Source organism: Mytilus edulis, chromosome 6 (genome assembly GCF_963676685.1).
Source record: "Mytilus edulis chromosome 6, xbMytEdul2.2, whole genome shotgun sequence".
Taxonomy (NCBI): Eukaryota; Metazoa; Mollusca; class Bivalvia; order Mytilida; family Mytilidae; genus Mytilus; species Mytilus edulis.
The window spans coordinates 83,228,996-83,253,565 of NC_092349.1; the positions used below are offsets into that span (position 1 = coordinate 83,228,996).

Here is a 24,570-nt window from a genome sequence, read left to right on the forward strand (position 1 = left end):
AATGACATTCAATATTACTTCACTAAGATAAGAGTTAACCAAAGTATGCTGTCACCATAAAGAAAGAATAAACATTTTGAATTTCATTCACGTTATGTATTTATAATAATGTATATTGGTCATGTGGAGCCAATCTACTTTGACATCATTTCTAAGTGTTCCACAACACACCAATTTTCTATATCTTCAGGTAGTATGCATAATTTATCCAAACCCATGAATTTTAAGTGCCTCAAAAATACCATATCCCCTTCATAAATAAAATTGTATACAAGAATAAATGAATGGATCTACAGTACATTGTTGTGCTAGGTAGTCACTAATATTTAATTAAAAGAATCAATAATGTTTCTTGTCTGAGAGTCCATTAATGTCCCATGTACATCTCCACTCTTGAGGTCCTAATAACACAGGGTCTGTCAACCATCCACTGTCATGTAGATCTTCTCTAAACCTGTCTATTATGGATAGAGTGTAATGGTAGGACTGGTGTGATGTGGATCCACAATCACCTGAATAATATATGTACACTTAGAATGGACAGGTTGTTTAATTGTTGTTTGCTTAAAGTGAATTCAGAATGATAGACATGTTAAATGTGTTTAGTAAGTGTTCCATAGTTTACCACCAAGCATATTCAGAATGTTAGACATGTTAAAAGTGTTTAGTAAGTGTTCCATAGTTTACCACAAAAAATCTGATAGACATGTTAAAAGTGTTTAGTAAGTGTTCCATAGTTGACCACTAAAAAGTGTTTAGTAAGTGTTCCATAGTTTACCACCAAAAAGTGTTTAGTAAGTGTTCCATAGTTTACCACCAAAAATCTGAAATTATTGCTCTGAATACAAGTTAACGACTGTTTGTAGAGAAAGTTGTATTTCACAGGTACATAACAATGAGTCAGGTGTAATGAATAACACAAAGGGATGAACAGCAAACATAAAAACAAGGATTTGGAGTTTACATTTTAATCCACATTGACATCTTTGCTCTGGTAAACACATCCTGCTTTGTATGGTACACTGGTTTATTTCACAGAAGTCAATTTGTCAATAATTTTCTACAGTTCAATGAGCGTGATTGGTTTAATCTGACTGATTTCATCTCTTCTTGACAAACTGGTACGAGTAAAACATTAATGTATCATGTATTTTGAAGTTTTTTAATTGAATAAATTGATAGCTGGCTATCACCTAAATAGTAATTAACATCTTTACTTCAAATCAACATTTATTGCACTGATAGTTCTATTTGCTCAATTTACTGTTTTAAATAAAATGCTTCGCTGAGCGCAGCCTGATACAACAGCAGAGGTTGAACCCTGTACAGTTGGGGCATATTTGGACACAATATTCAAGCTTGATACTGTCTGAATTTGGATTGTGATCAAATTTTTTACATAAAATAGGTTTACGACTCAAAACAAATGTCAAGGTCTTACAAATCTATTGGGCAATACTATGCAATTGAAGATTTCTTCTTGAAACTTTAAAAAAATTTGAAGTTTGAAAAATTTTGAAAAAAAATTAAGAACCCCTCTCCTCACCATTGGAGCAATTACCCCAACACTTGATCACCAGCCTTTCCTTTGTAGTATGGAACCTTGTAGTACAATTTCAGGGAGATCCATACACTTAAACACAAGTTATTGTCTAGAAACTAGAAAAATGCTTGTTTATTGCCCTTTTTGGCCCCTATTTCCTGCATAAATGGGGCAATATCCGCTAAATTCAATCCCAGCCTTCCTTTTGTGATAGGGAACTTTGTGGTACAATGTCAGAGAGATCCATACACTTACACACAAGTTATTGTCAAGAAACTACAAAAATGCTTGTTTTTGACCCCTTTTGGGCCCATTATTCCTAAGCTGTTGAATCCATAGACCCCAATATTAATCCAACCCTTTAACTTGTGGTATTAAACATTGTGGTACAATTTCAGAGCAATTGAAATACTTATACACAAGTTATTATCTTGAAAGTAGAAAAATGCTTCTTTTGGACCCTTATTCCTAAACCTGTAAAACCATCATCCCCAAATTCAATCCCAAACTTCCTTTTGTGGTATTTAACCTTCTTATTTGATTTCAAAGAGATCCATTTATGTAAACTAAAGTTATTGTTCGGACGACAACGACAACAAGATTGCATTATAAAAGGCAAAAAAAAAATTTGTGGTAAAAAAAGCTGAGAATATTAACAGTATAAACTTACCATTTATTAAAAATTCTGCAATTGAGTCAATATTTTTCTGTGGTGTTTGCTGAAAATATAAAAACAACATACATGTATAAATATTTCAAGCTGTCAATATTATGGTAATTGTCACACTCAAAAAGATTCTACTGTAGAAGACCATCATAAAAGTGATTTGTTTCAACAACTCATAGTTTTTTCAAAGAAAATGCATTTCATTGAACATGTTATTCAAATATGACGTGCTTCTTTTGCCTTGTAAACAACACCGTGATAAAATTCTCAATATATCTATACCAAGCACAGACTCAGAGATATAAGGGTGTTACAATATACCTCCCACGTAAATCCACATGTATCAGAACCTATTTTCAAATGCTATGCTGATTTTTGTTGTTTTATCATGATTTCATTCAAACTTTATTAGTTATTTTCGAAATTCTTTTTACATATAATTCATTTCAAAAAATTTCAACCTCTAACTTACGTCAGGTACATATAACATTTCATAAACATAATTAATAATTTCTGCCTGTAAACAGCTTTGTATCTGATCTTCTATGGTACTGGACTGGGAAAGTACTATGTTGATACAGCCTACAATTAACATCATGGAATAAATATAATGAGTTTAATAATGCAAACAAAATTAGATCAAATTTCTTATAGTTATCATGTAAAAATCTATAAATCACACAATCAAAGGACTTTAAAATTACCCCCTCTGATGCAATAACTATGATTTGCTTGGCCAATGGTGCTTGCAATAGCAGGAGATGCTAACCCTGTCGAATCTTCCTGTTTTGCTCCTTTTGGAGTTCATTGAGTCATCCTAAGTTTTTATTTGTAACCTTGATTTGTCTTCTAATCATAATTGATTTATAAGATTGAAACATGGTTAAACTACCTCTGCCTTAATTGCGTACAATGGGAGGCAACTCTCATTGTACATAATTGATGACGCCTTGTAAGAATTGCTTCCCTTTGATGCTTCATCCGGGTTCGTATTGCCATGTGGTTTTGGAAGAGCATGTTCCAGGCCACTTTTATTATGTAATTGATATAAAACATTTTTTTTGGACATCCGATGGAAAACAATAGAACAAGAAAACCTCCAGCGTACTTAAAAGACTTTATTCTATCATCTTTTGAAATGCAGAAGGATTTCGATTCAGTTACAGAAGCTGGAGATATAATTAATTCTGAAAACGTGGTTCATCGTCAGACATCAACACCGAAATCAGACGAAGCATGTGCTGGCGTTCGTCCAAAATTACCTTCATCTACGAACATTGTGAGTGAACTTGATAAGACAATTCAAGAATTAACAATACAAAACAAAATTTTGGAACGTGATTTGTTGGCGAAACAACACGAGCTCCTTGTAGCCAAGAAAACATCCGGTGGTGAATCTTCAAGAACCAAAGCGAAGGACAATGGTAAAAAAGTTAAAACATTAAAGCTTCCATCGCTTAATGAGTTACGGAATCAAGATAAAGTTGGAAAACAGGCTAAAGAGCTTACTCGACAGCTGCTTAATCAATCTTCGTCCTCTTCCGATGATTCTGATTCTGATTCTTCAAATGATAAGGACGAGGATAAGGACAAAGCTCAAATCAAAGGTAATGATTTACCATATGTTATATTCAAAGATAAACAAAAAAGAACAGCAGTTTCCGGTGAAGCAAGAGCTGCTAAGGATAGAGTTAAATATGATGTGCCATGGCCACACGAGCATGCACAAACCAAATCGGTCAATTATTCTGATAAAGATTTCGGTCTAGCACAACTAGTCAGAGGTGAAACATTCATTATGCATAACATTGAAAAACAAGCCATTTCTGTGCACAGACAAAAACATCTCATTAATTTGCTTTATCTCGTTGAAAAATACCCCTTTGCGGAGATAAAGGATTTTCACGCCGAAGTTTTGCGTTCCATAGAAAGAGGTCACAAAAATTGGTCGCATGCATTTGTTGAAGAACAAGGCCGTACTCTCGTCACCCCCCTCACTTCGTCTTCGTCTACCCCGACTAAAGCATTTTTCAAGGATAAGCCGGTTAATCGCAATCCAATTTGCGGCGCATATCAAGCGGGAAACTGTAGTCGATCCGGAGATCATTTTGGAGCCTATGGAGACAAAAAACTATTGCATGTTTGCAGAAAGTGCGTCCGTAAAGGAAAAGATTCGAGTGATGCGTCTGTGCTACATCCTTCGAAGGATTGTCCGCATCATCAATGATGTTCAACTTCAGTGCTACATTGTGAATCTACTAAAATGATCAGTAATAGTATTATTCAAAAGAAATTATATTCCCCTGTAATTACAGGTGTGTTACTGTGTGATAATTACGAAAATGATGTTGTGAAACCCCCTGCAATTATGTCAGGTGCGATTGCTTCCCCTGATTATTCAGGTGTGTATGATGAGTTAACGAAATCTTATTCCCCTGCAAATATAGGTGTGTTGTTTGATAATTCACAAGATTCCTTAGGAATATCCTCTGCATATGAGGCAGATGTTTTGAGTAATATTTATGATGTTTCGTCATGTGAATCTATAGGCGAGTCAAGTTCCGTAGGTTTTAATTTAACAGGCGTTGGTTATTGTGACAATGCTTGTAGTGAAAAAACGTCCCCTGTGTTTACAGGTGTGTCTATTTATGAAAATGATTCATATTTATTGCAATCTTTATTATGTAGCACTGATTTTGACACTGTTGTCAAAGATAACAATTACATGAATTACAATGTTGTTGATGAAACTAATAATGTACTTTTAGCTTCAAGTATTTGTCCTTGGTTTACGAAAACAGCAGGGTCTATTGATTTTGAGTATTCACCAGATATGAGTGGAAATATTTTGAAAGATGTATCAACCAAATTTTGTGAAATGAATATAAATAATTTTTCAAGTGTTCATGAAGCCGTGTTCTACAGTGGCAAGCCGAATTTTGCATATTGTAAAATTCCAGTACGTTCTAATTTCAACATACAATTGTGGGAACAACTTTTAGAAGATTATCATGATAAAATAGTCGTTGAATTTTTGAAGTATGGATGGCCGTTAAACTATATCAAAGATACACTGCCCGATCCCCCCACACGTCGACAAAATCATCTTAATCAGTTTTCAAGTTTTATTGATTCATATATTTCAAAAGAATCAGACCTTGGGGCTATTTATGGTCCTTTCCGAAAGAACCCTCTTTGTTGTCATTTAACATTATCACCATTATTCACAGTTCCTAAGGGAGATTCCGATAGGAGAGTAATTGTTGACTGTTCGCATGGCAATAATTTGTCCATAAATGAAGGCATACCTTCGGACACCTTTTTGAATGAAACTTTTAAACTTTATTATCCTAGACACGAAGAATTTATTGCTTTGCTCTTGAATCACGGTCGTGGGTGTGCCATTTGGAAGTTGGATTTGTCCCGGGCTTTTCGTCAGCTAGTATTAGATCCGCACGACTTGCATTTACAAGGTTATGAATGGAGGGGACAAATTTTTATTGACAATCGTCTTATTTTTGGTATGCGCTCTTCGCCACAGGCATGTCAACGAACAACGAATGCTGTTTCCTATATGCTATGGAAATCTAACATTCATACAATAAACTATGTTGATGATTTTGGTGGTGTTAGTGACAATCAGAACGCTGAACATGATTATAATTTTGTTTTAGAATTGTTTCAGAGGTTAGGATTAGAAGTCAGCAAAGAAAAGTGTTTGCCGCCGACAAAAGTTTTGACATTTCTCGGCAAGGAGTATAACTCAATTGACATGACAGTCCGAATTCCAGAGATTAAATTACAAGAGACTTATGAGTTGTTACAAAGATTTGAAAAGAAAAAACATTGCACCAAACGTCAGTTACAACAAGTTATTGGCAAGTTGGCTTTTATTTCCGAATGTGTCCGAAGCGGAAGACTTTTTATTTCACGCATGTTACAGACATTACGAAAATACCATTTCAATCATTATCGTGTTCATATTACAGATGAATTTAGACAAGACATTCGGTGGTGGTTATTATTTTTACATGACTATAATGGAATTAGTATAATTCCCGATGTAGATTGGTCTTCACCAGACGCAATTATTTCCTCTGACGCGTGTCTCAAGGGTATTGGTGGTGTCAATTTCACGACATTTGAATATTTTCATTCGGATATACCGGAGTCTTTGCGGGACATGCACATATCTGTGCTTGAAATGTATGCGATTTACATAGCAATTCAATTCTGGACATCAAGTATCTCAAATAAACGGGTACAGCTGTTTTGTGACAATCAATCATGTGTTGAAATTTTAAATAGGGGAACAGGGCGTGATCAGGAAATGTTGAATTTGGCACGTCAAATATGGTACTTGTGTGCGTTAAGTAATGTTCAACTGCGTGGGAGTTATATAGCATCTGTTGAAAATAGGTTATCGGATTTGCTATCCCGTTGGAATCTTTCGGAGAAGAACAGATCACAGTTTTTTATAGAATCTAAACTTTACAATTCAGATTTTATTGAGAAAGAAGTGTTTGGTCATATGTTTAATGATATTATAAACATTTAGATTTTCATACATGATACATTGACTTTTTTTTTTTTTTTGCGCATATTTAGTGTCAGATAAGACTAACTTTGATAATTAATATGACATTAATGTTTATCTAATTACTGTTGTTTATGACTTCCAGGTCTTAAGTCCAGAAGAGCAGTTTTGCAGAAAGAGGTCAAGCTTGCTAAGGGTGCAGCCTTTCGGCCTGGTACTTATTCAAATTTGAAGAGTCAACTCAATGCATACCATATTTTTTGTGTTTATTATAAATTTCGACCATTTCCTTGTATTAAGGATATATTGTGTGCTTATGCATGTTTTCTATCCAAGAGTTTAAGCAGTTTTTCATCTGTTAAGAATTATATTTCTGGCATTAAGACCTGGAGTCAACTTTTTGGTTTTACTGTGGAACCTTTTTTATCTACAGAATTCAAATTGACTTTAAGAGGATTGAGTCATAAGAATCAGCATGTGGCTGTGTCAAAATTACCATTGTTACCTACACATTTAATTGATATTGTTAGGTTGTTGAATATTTATGATTATTTAGATGCTTGTTTATGGTGTTTTCTAACGTTTGCTTTTTTTGGTATGCTTAGGGCGTCAAACCTGGTCAGCAGAAGCTCTACATCTTTTAATTCCCGTGAACAATTGATCAGAGATAATGTTGTTGTTAGTGAAAAGGGTATCCTCCTTTTATTGAAATGGTCAAAGACTAGACAAGATCATGATTACACCCATCAGGTTTCTCTGTGTTGCTCAGTTGAGCCATCAATATGTCCTGCTCGAGCTTATAAGCATCTTGTGTCTTTAATACCTGGTGATAAGAATGCTCCCGTTTTTGCTTTACCTTTTCATGGTAAATTATTGCCTTTATCTAGATCCGTTTTGTTGAACCGTTTTAGAGAGTTAATTGTTCTTGTTGGTTTAGACCCTTCAGTTTATTCTTTTCATTCGCTGAGACACGGAGGGGCTACATTAGCCACCAAGGCTGGCATTCCTGAGATTTTATTGAAACATCACGGAGACTGGAGATCTGATTGTTTTCAGACTTACATTAAACAAGCTAGTGTTGATATGTATCGGGTTACGTCAGCTATGAATTATTTGATTGGTAGTTAGTGTTAGGGTATTTTCGCCGGTGTATTTTTATATTCTTGATTTGATGTTGTTGGGTTTTTTGTTTTTTTTTTTTTTGTTTGTTTTTTTTATGTATATATTATTAACCCCTGTGTTTGGCGACTTCGTTTTGGGTTCAGGTGCTTCATATTCACATTTTGTTCATTGTAGCTTATTGATACCATGCTTGGTATAACTATATATGCATTACTATAATAAAGCACCTTTCGCCAAACACTATTAGTTGTCAATTGCGTACAATGGGAGGCAACTCTCATTGTACATAATTGATGACGCCTTGTAAGAATTGCTTCCCTTTGATGCTTCATCCGGGTTCGTATTGCCATGTGGTTTTGGGCGGAAGAGCATGTTCCAGGCCACTTTTATTATGTAATTGATATAAAACATTTTTTTTTTTTTTCTTTTTATTGTTAATTTTTTCTAATTACTTTTATTATTACCCACATTGGGGTTCAGGTGCTTCATATTCACATTTTGTTCATTGTAGCTTATTGATACCATGCTTGGTATAACTATATATGCATTACTATAATAAAGCACCTTTCGCCAAACACTATTAGTTGTCAATTTACCAAGGTATTCATATAGATTCATCATCAGAAAGAACAATTGAAACTTATTCAATGTTTTAAACATTTTGATATCAAAACTTAATTAAGATTATCCTATTGGTTTATTAACTCCTACTTTGTTATGTGTGGGCAGCTTACATGTCCACAGGTTTGAATGCATGTGTACAAATAAATAAATAAATTTGGTGATTTTACTGTCTTCTGATTGGTTAAAATTATTAGTTTTATTTTCAATGTTGTCAATTTGTGATGGCGACACGCCCACTCTGACGTTGTGTATTCATACGTCAACATGTGTGTACGTTGTTATTGTTAATATAAATAATATAAAAAGTTCTTTGAGCCTTATTTTTGATAGAAATTTATTTATAATGAATGGCAATAATTTATTTTGATTTTATTGAACCATAAAACTAATTTTTGACTCTTCACATTTAACATAATCCGCGTCGCGGATTATTCAATGTGAAGAGTCAAAAATTAGTTTTATGGTTCAATAAATTCAAAATAGATAATAGCCATTCATTAAATAGAATTTGTAATAAATTCATGTGCCACAAATTAAGTATTTTGTTTTTGTAACAACTAAGCCACACTTATTTTGTTAACGAACAGATTACTTACTATTCTTTAGATCTATCATTAGTAAGTACTGACTGTCTCTGTATATATGTAACATACTCTGTAGATCTTTGGAACTGTCAGAAAAAAAAATATGTAAATAGCTCAAATTCAGATATGTCTAATTAATTTCTGATTGTATTTTGAACAGTTAAACAAGAAAATACACATTTATTTATTTGAAAAGCATACAATAATGGAAATATTTCTTCAACATATAATAAAAAAAAAACTGGAATTTTACATCAATAATTTATCTATGCTTATAATACTGGTTGAGTACCAGTTACTATCAGAAATTCAGTTTGTCTCAAATAATTTAAGACAGGAAATCTTTGGGTAATATTTTTTTAACTTAATTTTCCAAAATCAAGGATGTCATCAAGCAATGAAGTCATGTCTCCATACATGTATCTTCCTACAGCATGTTTAATTTATAGAAAATTCTGCATTTTTTCATCAAACAGATCAAACAAAACAGACTTTAACAAATGAAGTTAAAATTGTTGTTTGAAAAAATCAGCAGTCTGCTGGGTTTACGCATTGCTTTTGTTATTGAATAAAACACCAGCGGTTGAAGTCATAAAACTTTGCTCAGTGCTCGGAGCACAAACATCATGCTCGAAACAAGAAATCCAACATTTTGATTGGTTGATTTTGGAGTACAAGTACAAAAAACAGCCTCGAAAGTTTTATGACTTCAAGGCCTGGTTATCAACCAGTAGACACTGACACTATCTGCCATAGTTCTATGACTTCAAGGCCTGGTTATCAACCAGTAGACACTGACACTATCTGCCATAGTTCTATGACTTCAAGCCAGTAGACACTGACACTATCTGCCATAGTTCTCTACTGTACTTCAGTAAAGCAGAATAAAGCTATATGTAATTTTATTTACAAAACAAAACCACATACCTCTTACAAACAGAACTAATGGAGGAGCCTAAATATATCTGTAGTTTTCGTCTTGTTTCTAAAAAAAGAAATAATGAGGAACTTTAACTCTTAAACTAAATATAGATATTCTAAAATACAAAGACTGATTGTTTTATTGGGTTTTGTCTCTTAACTAATCACAAATAAAACAAGTGTATTTCGGTGAACAGGAAGTTGTTGAGTGATGAATCTGAAAAAAACATCACACTGTATAGCTAACTAATATAAACCCTGAAACCAAATTTCAGAAATCTTTGTATTGTAGTTCCTTAGAAAGATGTGACGAAAATTTTCAACTTAGCTATCATGTGTAAATGATACAAGTGTTCAGTAAACAGTAAGTTGTTGAGTGCTGAATCTAAATACACATCGCATGGTATAGCTAACTTATAGCTAACTTATATAAACCCTCAAAATAAATTTTAGAAATCCTCGAGAAAAATGTGATGAAAAATATTCATGGGACTAACGGATGGATGGACTGAAGGATGGACTGACAGATTGACTGACAGCAGACAGAGGTAAAACAGTATAACCCCACTTTTTTTTAAAGCAGGGGTATAAAAAACACATTTGTTTTGAACCAGTGGACAGAAAGACATGTGAACATGGTTATGACTACATGATCCCTAATTTTTAAAGCAAAATAAATGTGATGATATCTATAGTCGCCGTCAGCTGAAATTCGTAGCGGTTATCGGTAAAAATAATCTAAACTATCAATCACGTTCACTCGAGATATAGTTTTTCACATTCCATTCATAAATCGCAAAAAGAAAATCCACTACTGACCTACCTTTTAAGTGATCGCACTGTAATAATCCTGACCTTCACTTTTTCATAGACGATTTTGAATGGTGGAATCAGCCATTGTTTTTACCGGAAGTGTTTCCGTGGAGTTCAATTTCATAAAATTTGCATAAAGCGCGGGAAACCTTATCACATCAATGAAAGGAACATTTCAGGAAACTGCGTACAGTGACGAATGTCATATGTAAACAAATGATCCTCATAGAAACGAAGATGGCGGAATTACAATGGAAAATATTCTGGAAAATGTGAAGGTCAGGATTATTACAGTGTGATCACTTAATAGATAGGTCAGTAGTGGTTTTTCTTTTTGCGATTTTTGAATGGAATGTGAAAAACTATATCTCGAGTGAACGCGATTGATAGTTTAGATTATTTTTACCGATAACCGCTACGAATTTCAGCTGACGGCGACTTATAGGGAATCAATGCCAAACATATAGATTCACTTCTTTTTAGACTTGGGAGAACTTAGTCCAAATAATTATGACGTCTTGAAAGGCTATTATAATTTTTTTCTTTGACGCCTTACGTCGATGTAAGGCGTCAAAGAAAAAAATTATAATAGCCTTTCAAGACGTCATAATTATTTGGACTAGGGAGAACTGAGAACTTGACATGATGTATAGATCTATTGGTTACTTGTAGATGTAATTTGTGTCGTTGAGTAGCTGTCTCATAGGTGTACACCCCTCATCTACTTTAATTAATAACTTTGTGAAGTACATTTTTTTTAAAACCTACTCCATATAACTGGTTCTTTAAAATTCACTATCTTTGGTTGAGGTATTATTTCAGTCTTTATGTAATCTTTTATGATGATATTCAGTCGCGCTTGATTAAGAGATTCCATGACAACACAGGTAACAGCACGATAATTAGCAAATAGATGTAAGCATGTAAATATTACAAATAAACTCCAAATTATCCTGAAAATATACACATGATGCAATTATGTTAAAATAAATGACATTGAAATAGCAAGGATATTAAAAATGAGGCCAAATTACAGTCTGTGTCATGTTTTTTTAATATTTCCTTTCAAGTAAAAAAAATATGATTTTAATTTATGGAACTAGAATATTTTATTATAAAAAAGAAGATGTGGTATGATTGCCAATGAGACAACTATCCACAAAAGACCAAAATGACACAGACATTAACAACTATAGGTCACCGTACGGCCTTCAACAATGAGCAAAGCCCATACTGCATAGTGAGCTATAAAAGGCCCCGATAAGACAATGTAAAACAATTCAAACGAGAAAACTAACGGCCTTATTTAGTTAAAAAAATGAACGAAAAACAAATATGTAACACATAAAGAAACGACGACCAATTCTTCTTAAATTTGTACTATTTACTTTTGCCTATCTATAAATCAAACAAATACAATATCGGTCAACTCATGTATAAAATTTAAAGCTTAGTGGCAAGCAAACTGTGATCTGATATTGTCAGATTTTTTTTTAATGTTGTCTGTGCTCAGGAACATATCTATTGACGGGACTTGACACTACCTGATTGTAGTCGATTTTTCGTCAGGGCCAAAGTTAATAAAGATACGATACGGAAACGAACATGTGTTTAAAACGGACTCGCTGTTATCCTTATAATTTCTAATAATATCAATAAAATGTAAGGATAACTAGTTATGTCGTGATGCAAGTGTATCTAACATGTTTTCTGCCACTTCAAATTTGTTCAAATCGCCAGAATTTCATCACAGAATTGTGTAAAATGCAAAAAAGGTAATAATAAAATGGCGGCCATTGCTGCGATGATTTAAAAATTCCGAAACTATTATAAAGCACTTCACATCAAATAAATCAAACTTAATTTGGTAATTCTATATGACAAAATATATCTACTAAATGATAAAACTTGTAATTTATTTACGATTAGAGTTATATGGTTAATCTATTGAGCAGTTCCTTTAATATTTCAGTCAGACGCTATCAAAATCCATAAATCTCTGGAAGTCTTGGAAAGTCCAAGATTTCATCAATTTTATACTGAAAAGCATATCAGATTCATTTCTCGCTAGATATACTGTTCCCAGCTGTGCTCTAGATTGAATCCATAGGTAGAAGTTTAAACCAACATACAGGAAACTCAACAACTTAACGGTAGGTGCATAATTACAACTTAAAGATAAATGTATATTCATCAAAACGTAAAGCAAAATCAATCAATCTGCCTATTCATTAAGGCTTTACCTTTTAGCACTAATGATACCTACATAGGTTTACCCGTCACAATGGGTATCAACAAAAAGTTAATGATTAATCCTGCCAAATTCACCAAGGTTTCCTGTAAAAACAAAAGTTAACTTCAATATCTTGTTGACATCTCTGTACAAAAAATACTCTTAAAAACTAATTTTCAAAATTGATTAATTTACATGCCTCTTGTGATTAATACAAAAGAATTGCTCAATTTAAATTTTCATGAATATATCAAACTTGGATTTTCTCTAATATAAATAATTAATCAGGCAAAAAGGGACTAATTTGAAAATAATGTAGATATATTAACATCTTTATTTTACCGAAGGGAAAGGCAAGATAACTACCAAATGTATTATGTTCAAATGGTGGAAATGAACAAGGTTTAAAATAAATAACCATACCCTAATTTAGATCTAATATTAATTACCTGACTTCCATCTTTAGCCGAGACATCAGCCATGTTGTTTCTTCTTGCTTGATGTTGTGTCAAAGCTGCTCTAGTGGCTCCCCCTGCTACACCCACTATTGACTGGAAAATTAACTAGAGGCTCTTAAGAGCCTGTGACGCTCACCTTGGTCTATGGGCATATTAAACAAAGGACACAATGGATTCATGACAAAATTGTGTTTTTGTGATGGTGATGTGTTGGTACATCTTACTTTACTAAGCATTCTTGCTACTTACAATTTTCTATATCTATAATAAACTTGGCCCTTTAGTTACAGAGTAATACCATAATTTACTAAATTTATGAAAATTGTTAAAAATTGACTATAAAAGGCAATAACTCCTTAAGGGGTCAACTAACCATTTTGGTCATGCTGACTTATTTGTAGATCTTACTTAGCTGAACATTATTGGTGTTTATAGTTTATCTATATCTATAATAATATTCAAGATAATAACCAAAAACAGCAAAATTTCCTTAAAAATTACCAATTCAGGGGCAGCAACCCAACAACGGGTTGTCTGATTCATCAGAAAATTTCAGGGCAAATAGATCTTGACCTGATAAACAATTTTACCCTGTCAGATTTGCTCTTAATGCTTTGGTTTTAGAGTTATAAGCCAAAATCTACATTTTAACCCTATGTTCTATTTTTAGCCATGGCGGCATCTTGGTCAGTTGGCTGGGTCACTGGACACATTTTTTTAACTAGATATCCCAATGATGATTGTGGCCAAGTTTGGTTAAATTTGGCCCAATTGTTTCAGAGGAGAAGACTTTTGTAAAAGTTAACGATGACGACGGACGATGGACGAAGGACGATGGACGAAGGACGACAAGTGATGAAAAAAACTCACTTGGCCTTTTGGGCAAGGTGAGCTAAAAAGTGCTTTTAAGATACTTCCATTTACCTTGCACAAATCAAATATGCATGAGGGAAGATGACAGTCACAAACAAGTTCAACACTGCCATATTGGTTAGGTGCCTGTCCTAAGACAGGAGTCTGTAATCCAGTCGTTATTGTTTTTTTACCTCTGTTGCTCAGTCTGTTTTCTAGCGGTAGTAGTTTTATGGACTGTTGTATGTCTTAACATCATTTTCTTTAAACCAAAGTGTTGTCTGGCTCTGGAAATTTGTTGACCTTTCAATCAATATTTATGGCCAATACCCTGTGTGATCATGATATATTGGTATAGAAATAAGTGTGTTTATCTATGAATATTACCAACTACATAAGTCACCAATTAAAGCTTTACTTTAAACTAATAAAAATACCTATAGTTTGTATACCTTACCTTGCAAACACCTGCTGTGCACACAATAGGTGTAAATAGCCACGGAAAACTTGGTGCTAAAATCTCCATAAATATTGCCAGATCATTCAGGATATCAGCAAACAATCTAAAACAAGAATGTGTCCATAGTACATGGATGCCCCACTCACACTATCATTTTACATATTCAGTGGACTGTGAAATTGGGGTCAATACTTTAATTTGGCATTAAAATTAGAAAGATCATATCATAGGGAACATGCGTACTAAGTTTCAAGTCGATTGGACTTCAACTTCATCAAAAACTACCTTGACCAAAAACTTTAACCTGAAGCGGGACGAACAGACACACATACGAACAAAGGAACAAAGGAAAGGACGAACAGACCAGAAAACATGTATTATTATTAATTGGACATTAATTTTTCGGGGATTTCATGGGTGCAAGTAAACTACAAAATTGTTCAACAAATGTCAAATTACTTATAGACTTGTACATGGACTTCTGCAAAACCACGAAATTAAGTTTCCACGAAATGTAAGTTTTCCTTAATACATGAAAATTGGTACCAATGAAAGTAAATAAATCCACAGTATACTGCACTATGACACACACTATTTATGTTTGATAGGACTAACATTCTGCTTACAAAAAAAAAAGAAGATGTGGTATCAATAATGAAACAACTCTTAACATGAGACCAAATAACAAAGAAATTTACAACTAGAGGTCATCCTAGTGATCATACAGCCTCCAACAATGAATATAACCCATGCCCCATAGTTAGCTATAATTGGGCCCAAAATGACAAATGTAAAATAATTCATATAACCTGTAGCTCAAAATCATGTTCTTTAATTGACATGTCATTTTTATCTAATATATTTTTTAACATCTCACAATCAATAATTCATTATGGAAAAGTATGAAAAAATTCTATCATTTTTCATTTATACTCCCATACCACATTAAATATGTTTTTTAATATGTTTTTTTCTGCATAAGTTTTGGATCTAGATTATTTTATTGAAAAATATTGACATACCTCCATCTTTTAGCATCACAGTCTAAACTTGTTCTGAAAAAAAAAAAATAATGTTACAAAATCATGAAAATTTCATCATAAAATATCTAAGATGAAAAACATTCTAAAATGCTTTTATATTTTTTTCATCAATTAATCCTACTTTCATATACTATAGGCAACTGTCAATATGGTGAATTCAGAAATTAATGTGAGGTTTTTATTGATGCAAATAATGTGATAGGCTTACAGTAATTAGCAATACTGGTAATAAAAACTCATATTTTGATATCTGTTACACATATGTTATGCACTTTTTCCTGAAATCTAAATAATTTCTCATTTTTGTTCATTCTTAAAAATCACAATAATAAAATGCATGCAAATATTTTCTGAATTTAAAGTAATGTCCTTGTAAACATCACATCCTACTTTACATATTATGCCTATAATCCTATATTATCATACCATACTGAGTTCCCTATCCTCTGTTTATAAGTAAACAGAATGCCTCGCAAGACACTTATCTTTAACAACCATAGTAATAACGTATAGCAGGTTATTTTCGCGGAATGCAAATTTTAGCTTTTTTTCGCAAATAGAACAAAATCACCAAAATAAATTCCGCCAATTTAAAATGGCACAGGCAAAGGTTTAGATAAAAGTTTTGAATCCTTCAAAATAATAACCACCAAAATAATTTGCATACCTTATTCAATGACAATCATGCAAATTTACACTCGCGAAAATAACCTGCTATAAGGTGATACCTACCCTTGCATCCATGCAAACAGAATCCGTCCAAGCATACCAGTACCATCTGGAATAAATATAAATCTAATTAAATGATTACGATTTCCTATAGGTGAGTAGTTTTAATTTATATAAACATTATCAAAATCATGCACAGATATTTTACACAGATATAGTGGTTTGGACAAATATCTTTTTAGTAATATTACATGATGTAAGTATCAAATTTGATGCATTTGATTAAAACCTAGTTACTTTAGAATCTACTCTTTTATGACAATGAATTTTATCTTTTATTGTTTGGAGCTTATAATCAGACCTATAGGATGTTAATTAAATTCCTCTACAGATACTATGGTTATTTGTAACCTACTAGTATTTGTTGAACAGTAATATAAATTTAATAAATTTGAAAAGTTACAGAAAGCTTGTATAATTTATATTGATATGCTGTCATCAATGACGACTGGACTAAATGTTGATAGGCCATAACTACACACTAATTCTTGTCCCATTTATTTAATTTGTAAGTACTATCAATTACAGTACTAAGAGTCTAGAAATTGGAATTCTTTAGAATCCACATCTGATTGAACAATCTGAGAAAGTTTCTGACCGATACAATAGGCCCTACCACAGATCTCAAGTGTTCAATTTGATGTTACATTTCAAATAAAAAGTACTTCTTATAGATTATAACTCATAGTAGCCATTTTATTTACAAAACTGTTCATTTAATCTAGAAAAAAAATTATATTTCAAAATATAAAAAAATCATACTGCTATAGTAAATATCTAAGCAACACTGAAACAAGGGAAGTAACTCCGATCAATAACTTATTTATGTCTATAATACTGCTCTGGGAACAGTATATATCTAAAATACATATGTTCCTGTACTGCTTATGTATTTTAAAAGTTTTTGTATTACATTAAAATTTAAAACTTTTCTTGATTTTTTAATCCTTCTGTATATTTAGATAATTTGAACTGTTTCTGTTGTTGTTCATATTCCACTTGTAAACGTAATTTTCAAATATCAAATATGTTCATCAACAGGCACTAGACGTTCTGTCAATAGTACTAAAATATTGGCAATGGGAAGAAAATAGTGTGCATATATATAAAATGTCAAATGAAAATAAGTATAACAGTCTTCAGCCCTTTGCAGTTAATGGCTAATAAAGGGCTGCGCTTTAGCGCATGATACGCCCGTTGCTCTTTTAACTTGTCTTTTATGCTTTAAATGAATTTATATGATCAACTAGAAATATATATACAAATCAAAAGGGATGTTACATTAATATATTCACCAAAGTTTCATAAAATCCCCCTTTTTAAAGTATAAAAATTCATTACTTAAGAAAACGTAAAATTTAAAATTTATAAAAATGGAAAGGGAGCTTATGTCAATAGATATCAACAATTTATTAAAGTTGCATAAAATTTTGTGAAAGTGTTAGTTATTGTCCCAAAATTGGAAAATCCCCCCTTTTTTAAGCATAAAAATTCATAACACGGAAATGTAAAATCTGAAATTTATAAAAATTGAAAGGGAGCTTACATCAATAGATAATGTATAAACAATTCACCAAAGTTTCATGGACATTGGTGAAAGCCTTTTTGAGTTTTTGTCCGAAGTGTTGAAAATCCCCCTTTTTTTTACGAATAAAGTGGCCATAAATCCAAAACTTAAAATCTGAAATTTATAAAAATTGAAAGGGAGCTTACATCAATAGATATAAACAATTCACCAAAGTTTCATGGACATTGGTGAAAGCCTTTTTGAGTTATTGGCCGAAGTGTTGAAAATCCCCCTTTTTTTTATGAATAAAGCCCCATAAATCCAAAACTTAAAATCTGAAATTTATAAAAATTGAAAGGGAGCTTACATCAATAGATATAAACAATTCACCAAAGTTTCATGGACATTGGTGAAAGCCTTTTTGAGTTATTGTCCGAAGTGTTGAAAATTCCCCTTTTTTTATGAATAAAGCCCCATAAATCCAAAACTTAAAATCTGAAATTTATTAAAATTGAAAGGGAGCTTACATCAATAGATATAAACAATTCACCAAAGTTTCATGGACATTGGTGAAAGCCTTTTTGAGTTATTGTCCGAAGTGTTGAAAATCCCCCTTTTTTTATGAATAAAGCCCCATAAATCCAAAACATAAAATCTGAAATAAAAAAAAAACGAAAGGGAGCTTACGTCAATAGATATAAACAATTCACTTAAGTTTCATGGAAATTGGTGAAAGCGTTTTTGAGTTATTGTCCGAAGTGTGGACGACGGACGGACGGACAGACAGACGGACGGACGGACGGACGGACAACGGTATACCATAATACGTCCCGTCTAAAAGACGACGGGCGTATAAAAAAACTGTAAGATCAACATGTAATTGTAAAACAAGAATAATAAGTCCCATTTTGTCATATCTTAAGTTATCAAACCTCTATTATAGACAACTTATCACATGATGGCAATACAGGCATTAAATCACTTTGATCTACAGGTAGACCTTAAAAAAATTTGCCAAAAGTAGATTAAAATATTTCAAATGTATAACCTTTAAGTAACCAAGTGAGAGTGGCAGCCAGTACTGTAGCAGTTTCATCACCAACTCCAACCCCTTTCAGTACAGCCTGGTGAGCAAGGGTACCAGTTATACTGCTACAAAATGCCTGGAGATAAAAAAAAAAAACCAGTCAAGTTTTTGTAATATTACATTTAGTGGCTTATTGTTTCTAGTTTTTACTTTAAATTAAGTTCCAAAATTTATTTATGCATTTACCAGAAAAAATGTGTCTGTATCACAACATGTAATGTAACCAGTAATTTTTTTTCAAACAATAGAATATATATAGATTCTACCACTGTATTGAGTTTGATACAATATTTAGCCACTTGAGACAGTTTAATTTTCAAATTTAAAACGTAAGGCACATATTTAGTGGTGGAATCTGTTTCTCTAATGTTTTATTGATGATGTGCAGACAATTTTCATCCATCTAAGTTCTTTTCGTACGACCTGCAAAATGATATGTTCTATCTAAATTTTTTGTATGTGACTTCATTAGCCATGGTCGCCTTTTTTCATTATGTTACAATAGGAATTTCAGAGGAAAAAAGGAAAACTTGACATTTGCTTGATGTCATAATAACAACTGAGATCAAAGGAACCGCACATTGATTGAATTACAAGAATGTGTCCCCTGAGTACATGGATGCCCCATTCACACTATCATTTTCTATGTTCAGTGGACTGTACAAATGGGGAAAAATCTCTTATTTGGCATTAAAATTAGAAAGATCATATCATAGATAACATGTGTACTAAGCTTCAAGTTGATTGGACTTCAACTTCATCAAAAACTACCTTGATCAAAAACTTTAATCTGAAGCTGGACAGACAGCCACCGATGATGAATGGACCAACAGACCATAATATGCCCATAAATGGGCCATACAAATAATCAACAGCTGAGCTCTGGAAAAGGATAAATCAAGTATTTAGAGTAAGAGAAAGTATATTATATAGATTTTTGTTATACCACACCTGTATCAACCTGAGACGCTAATAACTAACCTGTATAGTATCCCAGATCTGGTATGTAACATAATCAGAGCTGACACTTTCTGGATAACCTTGTGGTAGAAAAACAGACTGAAAATATACAAATAATTAACATCATAAAATTATGGCAAAACAATTTAGAAAATAACAAATTTAGCATGTAAACAGGGGTAAATTTGTTATATTCTCTTAATTGTTTTGCAATAAGTTAGTTAGTTTGTTATAAAAATTCAAATAAGAGAAAAGCTTTGTTGTAAAGGTTTCTTAAATTATAGTTAAAGCAGAAAGTAAGGTACCCTAGTGTGTGCCAAAAAATCAATATGGAAGCTTTTTGTACTGAAAGCTATATAAAATAGATTGGACCTTTAGCGGAATGAGAATGTATGGGTTTTGCTCATTGTTGAAGGATGTTAGCTGACCTCGAGTTGCTAAGGTCTATTGTAAAAATCATCTCATATCTTCAAAGGAGGAGGATTTTGAAAATGAAAGACTTGGTCTGGTAAGAACTGTAAATTAATAAGACAGGATGAAAATGCATATATATTTATTAATATATTCTAGAACACAAAATGCAGGAAACAATTTAGTCCAAATAATTAGGACGTTTGGCAAGGCTGTTTTATTTTTTAGGTTGATGCAAATAAATATTCAATCTGGTAAAAAAACCTCCTGCTGAAGTTTAATACTCTACTGTCATCTTACACAGTTTTAAAAAGAAATTACCTCCCCCTTTTTTATTATAATTTGAACAAACACAAACCCGAAAGAAATGTGAAACTGATGTTAATTTTGGTGACAGGTCAACTGACTTTACACTTCCACTTCTTTCTAGAATGTATTTCTTTTTCACATTTGATGAACCATAAACCTCTTGACACACAACTATGTCCTGATTCATTGTTTTCAAAACAAATACACGTGTTACGACTGGTTTCTTATCGGCGTCACTTTTAACGTTTGCTCAAGCAATCAACTACATAGTGGGTACCAGTATCAGATTTCCGGTTTTAGAAAAGTACAAACAACCAGTTTGTGATAATGATCTTTGACCAACACTGGCAACAGGTGAGGACATAAGTACGTTCAACAAAAATAATTAAGGAACAAACATGGTAGTGCAATCTTAGTCTTATTCTTTTCTCTATCTTATTAATATTTTTAAAGGGGTCCTACCACCCCTTTTTTACCTAATTTTTCCTACCCTGTGAAGATATCTGAAAATATCTTGATTCTCTCCAAAAATGGCAAACAAAAAACGGTTAAATATTTTTTTTCCTTTTAAATAAGACAGCTTTATATCCACCTGAGGTAAAAGTTAAAAATATTATTTAGCTAACTAGTTTATAAAATTATCATTTTATCCAAGGATTAATGAGGGGGGATGGGGCCTTTATCGGGACTCCGGGATGGGGGTCTTTTTAAGCTCGGGATTTCGGGATTGACCCTTTCGTGATCCGGGAATCCTTTTTTTTCGATTTCGGGACGTCGGGATTAACTTTATTTAAATTCGGGACCTCGGGATTTCGTTTTTTTAAGTCCGGGATTTCGGGATCAGGACCCCTCCTATCCCCCCTCATTAATATACAAATCTTTAGTCCAAATAATTATGACGTCTTGAAAGGCTATTATAATTTTTTTCTTTGACGCCTTACATCGACGTCGATGTAAGGCGTCAAAGAAAAAAATTATAATAGCCTTTCAAGACGTCATAATTATTTGGACTAACAAATCTTTAAATAATGTTTTATCTAATTTGTAAATTATAAGCTAGTCTTTCAGAGACGCATAAATACATATTTAATTATATAAGTATATATATGTCTTGAATCTATTAAGGGTTTATACGACCGCAAACATTTTTACAAATTTTGGGGTTGTATATATGCATTAATTGCTATCATATATCGTGGTCCGAAGACATTTGTTTTCTGGACAATATAGGGTTTTTTTCAGCAAAAATTTATACATTTTGTTTTTCTTTACAAATTTATTTATTACACTATTAGTTATTACTTTATGATATGGTACAAAAATCAACCAAACAAATCAATTCGTTTCGGCACCAGATGACTTTTAAAATGTTTATATCATTGAAAAAGCTCCAAATTATCTCCCTTTGGTGCAAAAATGCCAATTTTTTGCATTAGGCCAAATAAAAATATATGCATGATATGTGTGGTTCCAGTAACCCTACCTTCCCTACTTTTTCGCCTCAAAAATAGCCTACCCTAAAGATTTTATTGTATTTTTTCATTAAGCACTGTTTAAGTCAGAATGTTGCTCCCATAGACTCAATGTAAAAGAATAACATAAAATAAAAAAAAATCCCTACCTACCTACCCTAACTATTTTCCGATGTAACTGGAACCACACATACTTTTTTATTTGGCCTTAGAATTGAAATCTTTTTTAACTCATTGTTGACCTATATTTTTTTTTTTTTTTTTTCAAATAAACTACTTAACAGTTGGAAGGCAAACGCCTGAATCTGACAGATAAAGGTCAATTTGTCGACACAAAAAGGACCCGTATGTAAAAGGTTTACGCCCACAAACAGCGCCACCTATAATTTTTTCTAAGGCATCTTTGAGAACAATGTCCCGTTCTGTAGTAAATTAAAATATATATACTAAAACATAGAAAAGTATGTGTAAAAAACAAATTGAAAGATATATTTGCAGATGACTGGTTATGCATGATGCGCTGGCAATGTGCGCAATGTCCTTTAATCGAAGATTGAAAATTAGTTTGTTTCCTACGTCAAAATGGCAGATTTCAATGTTTACATTTTTATGCAGTTAAGCTGCATTATGCGAGCACCCTAGTTTTGTGTTCTACCCAATAAATTCTGAAATACTTGCCATTGTTATTATCTAGCTCGCTACTATGTTATATATAACTATTTGAACACTTTTTTAATACTTTTTATTCTGGATTACAAAAAATATGACCAGAAAAACCTTAAATGATCGTCGATTTATCCAAAAGTTTTGAAGTTACACATAGGAAGTAGTGCTTATTAAGAATCCTTGTGTAGTTCATTATAACTTGTGCTTTTAGCTAAGATGTCAAAGAACAATTGTATGAAATATTTAATCGCCGAAAATCTCTTAAGACAAGTAGTTTAGATTTCCCAAATGGCGAAAGTCGTAGGGATATTGTTTGTCATCAATACGTAGCACAACTATGTCAGTAGTCTGTTATATAATAAGTTCAACTGTTCGTGCTGTTGGCGGCAATTTCAAATTAGAAAAAGAAATTTTCGTAGCTTTTCAATTGGGAGGCAGGTGTGCAAATTAGCGGTGGTCCGAGGTCCGCGACCTTCCACTTTTGCAAGCGGAATTTCGACTAGGATAGTTGGTTTCTAGCTACGCCCGACGTAGTCACCTTCCACTTGAAAGAAAATAAGAGTTTACTATGCAAACCTTCCATGCAAAGTCACCAAACTCTCCAATTAAACGAGCTAAAATCTTATTTTTATCATTATTATTCATGACATCGATGTTCATTTTGTTCAACCGCTAGCTTTATACAGAAAATCGCCGACAAATATTGTATAAATTCGAGTAAAATCGTATCTGATTGACGAAAACAACATTGTAAACACATAACAATGGCGGCCGTGACGACAAAATTTTACAATATCGGATCCGATTCCGGAAGCGGATAAGGATAATTCCGGGTTTGGCGATCAATTACAAAATAAATCAAAGCAGGTGAAAAAATAAAGTCATGCATGGTAAATGAATATAAACACTAGAATTGTAAACCAAAAGATATATATGTAAAAGAAAGAAAAAGCAGAAAAATATTTTATACAGAAACTCAAAATAACTTTTTGACAAATTTTAATTTAAAAATCCAATACAACGTGACAGTTGGGAACAGTTATATATATCTAACAATATATATGTTCATGGTCACAGTCTAAATTTTCTTTATCAGTGATAAATGATAATGCATTTGAGATGCTTTTAAAGTGTAAACATATTACTGCAATTTCGAAGGTTTATTTGTTTTTCTCAATTTTGAAGGGTCAATTAAAGTAGCTGAAAGTTTCTTTCTTTATTTTCACAAATAATGCAACTATATATATATTATCGGAATATTCTTTATCAATAACATTAACGGTACCAATTTTCCTGCACCAGATGCGCATTTCGACAATACATGTCTCTTCAGTGATGCTCATATTAAGCTGAGAACAACCCATGCTTTGCAAATTTAAGGTGGAAGAAAATGCAATATAGGAAGAGTCGCTGGGGTCACCCCAACCTTCCTGTTTTAGAATTTAAAAATGGTCCAGATCCCCTCCCCTAAACCAGATATATTCATGTATGGGACAATATAACAAATCAGATGAAATATAGGGGAGTCCCTTGCGTCACCCCACCCCCTCCTGTTTGAGAATTTGAAACCCG

General features: G+C 32.7%; 2 protein-coding genes across 3 annotated transcripts in view; one reads left to right on the plus strand and one right to left on the minus strand.

Moving 5' to 3' along the window:
* Positions 1-74: 74 nt before the first annotated feature.
* Positions 75-21,101, minus strand: LOC139528680 (RUS family member 1-like). Its single transcript, XM_071324798.1, has 14 exons — positions 20,910-21,101; positions 20,162-20,239; positions 19,142-19,256; positions 16,590-16,635; positions 15,837-15,869; positions 14,812-14,917; positions 13,494-13,595; positions 13,078-13,148; positions 11,580-11,764; positions 10,005-10,062; positions 9,090-9,163; positions 2,683-2,792; positions 2,214-2,262; positions 75-512 (listed from the first exon to the last, which is right to left on the minus strand). The coding sequence occupies exons 1-14, from the start codon at positions 21,045-21,047 to the stop codon at positions 340-342; spliced, it is 1,338 nt and encodes a 445-aa protein (XP_071180899.1). The 5' UTR covers positions 21,048-21,101; the 3' UTR covers positions 75-339.
* Positions 21,102-21,111: 10 nt separating this feature from the next.
* LOC139528678 (ultra-long-chain fatty acid omega-hydroxylase-like) overlaps positions 21,112-24,570 on the plus strand; it is an 86,730-nt gene continuing 83,271 nt past the window's right edge. For both annotated transcript variants that reach the window (XR_011665661.1, XM_071324797.1), the window contains exon 1: positions 21,112-21,214. The gene's annotated coding sequence lies outside the window, so the exon portion shown is untranslated. The remainder of the gene's footprint in view (positions 21,215-24,570) is intronic.

Coding starts and splice junctions, on each gene's coding strand:
- LOC139528680 (XM_071324798.1), bottom strand. CDS start 21,047: ATGAATCAGGACATAGTTGTGTGTCAAGAGGTTTATGGTTCATCAAAT. Junction 14,918..15,836: donor TGTGATGCTAAAAGATGGAG/GTATGTCAATAT, acceptor TTCTTGTTTTAG/ATTGTTTGCTGATATCCTGA. Junction 13,149..13,493: donor CGGCTAAAGATGGAAGTCAG/GTAATTAATATT, acceptor TTGTTTTTACAG/GAAACCTTGGTGAATTTGGC.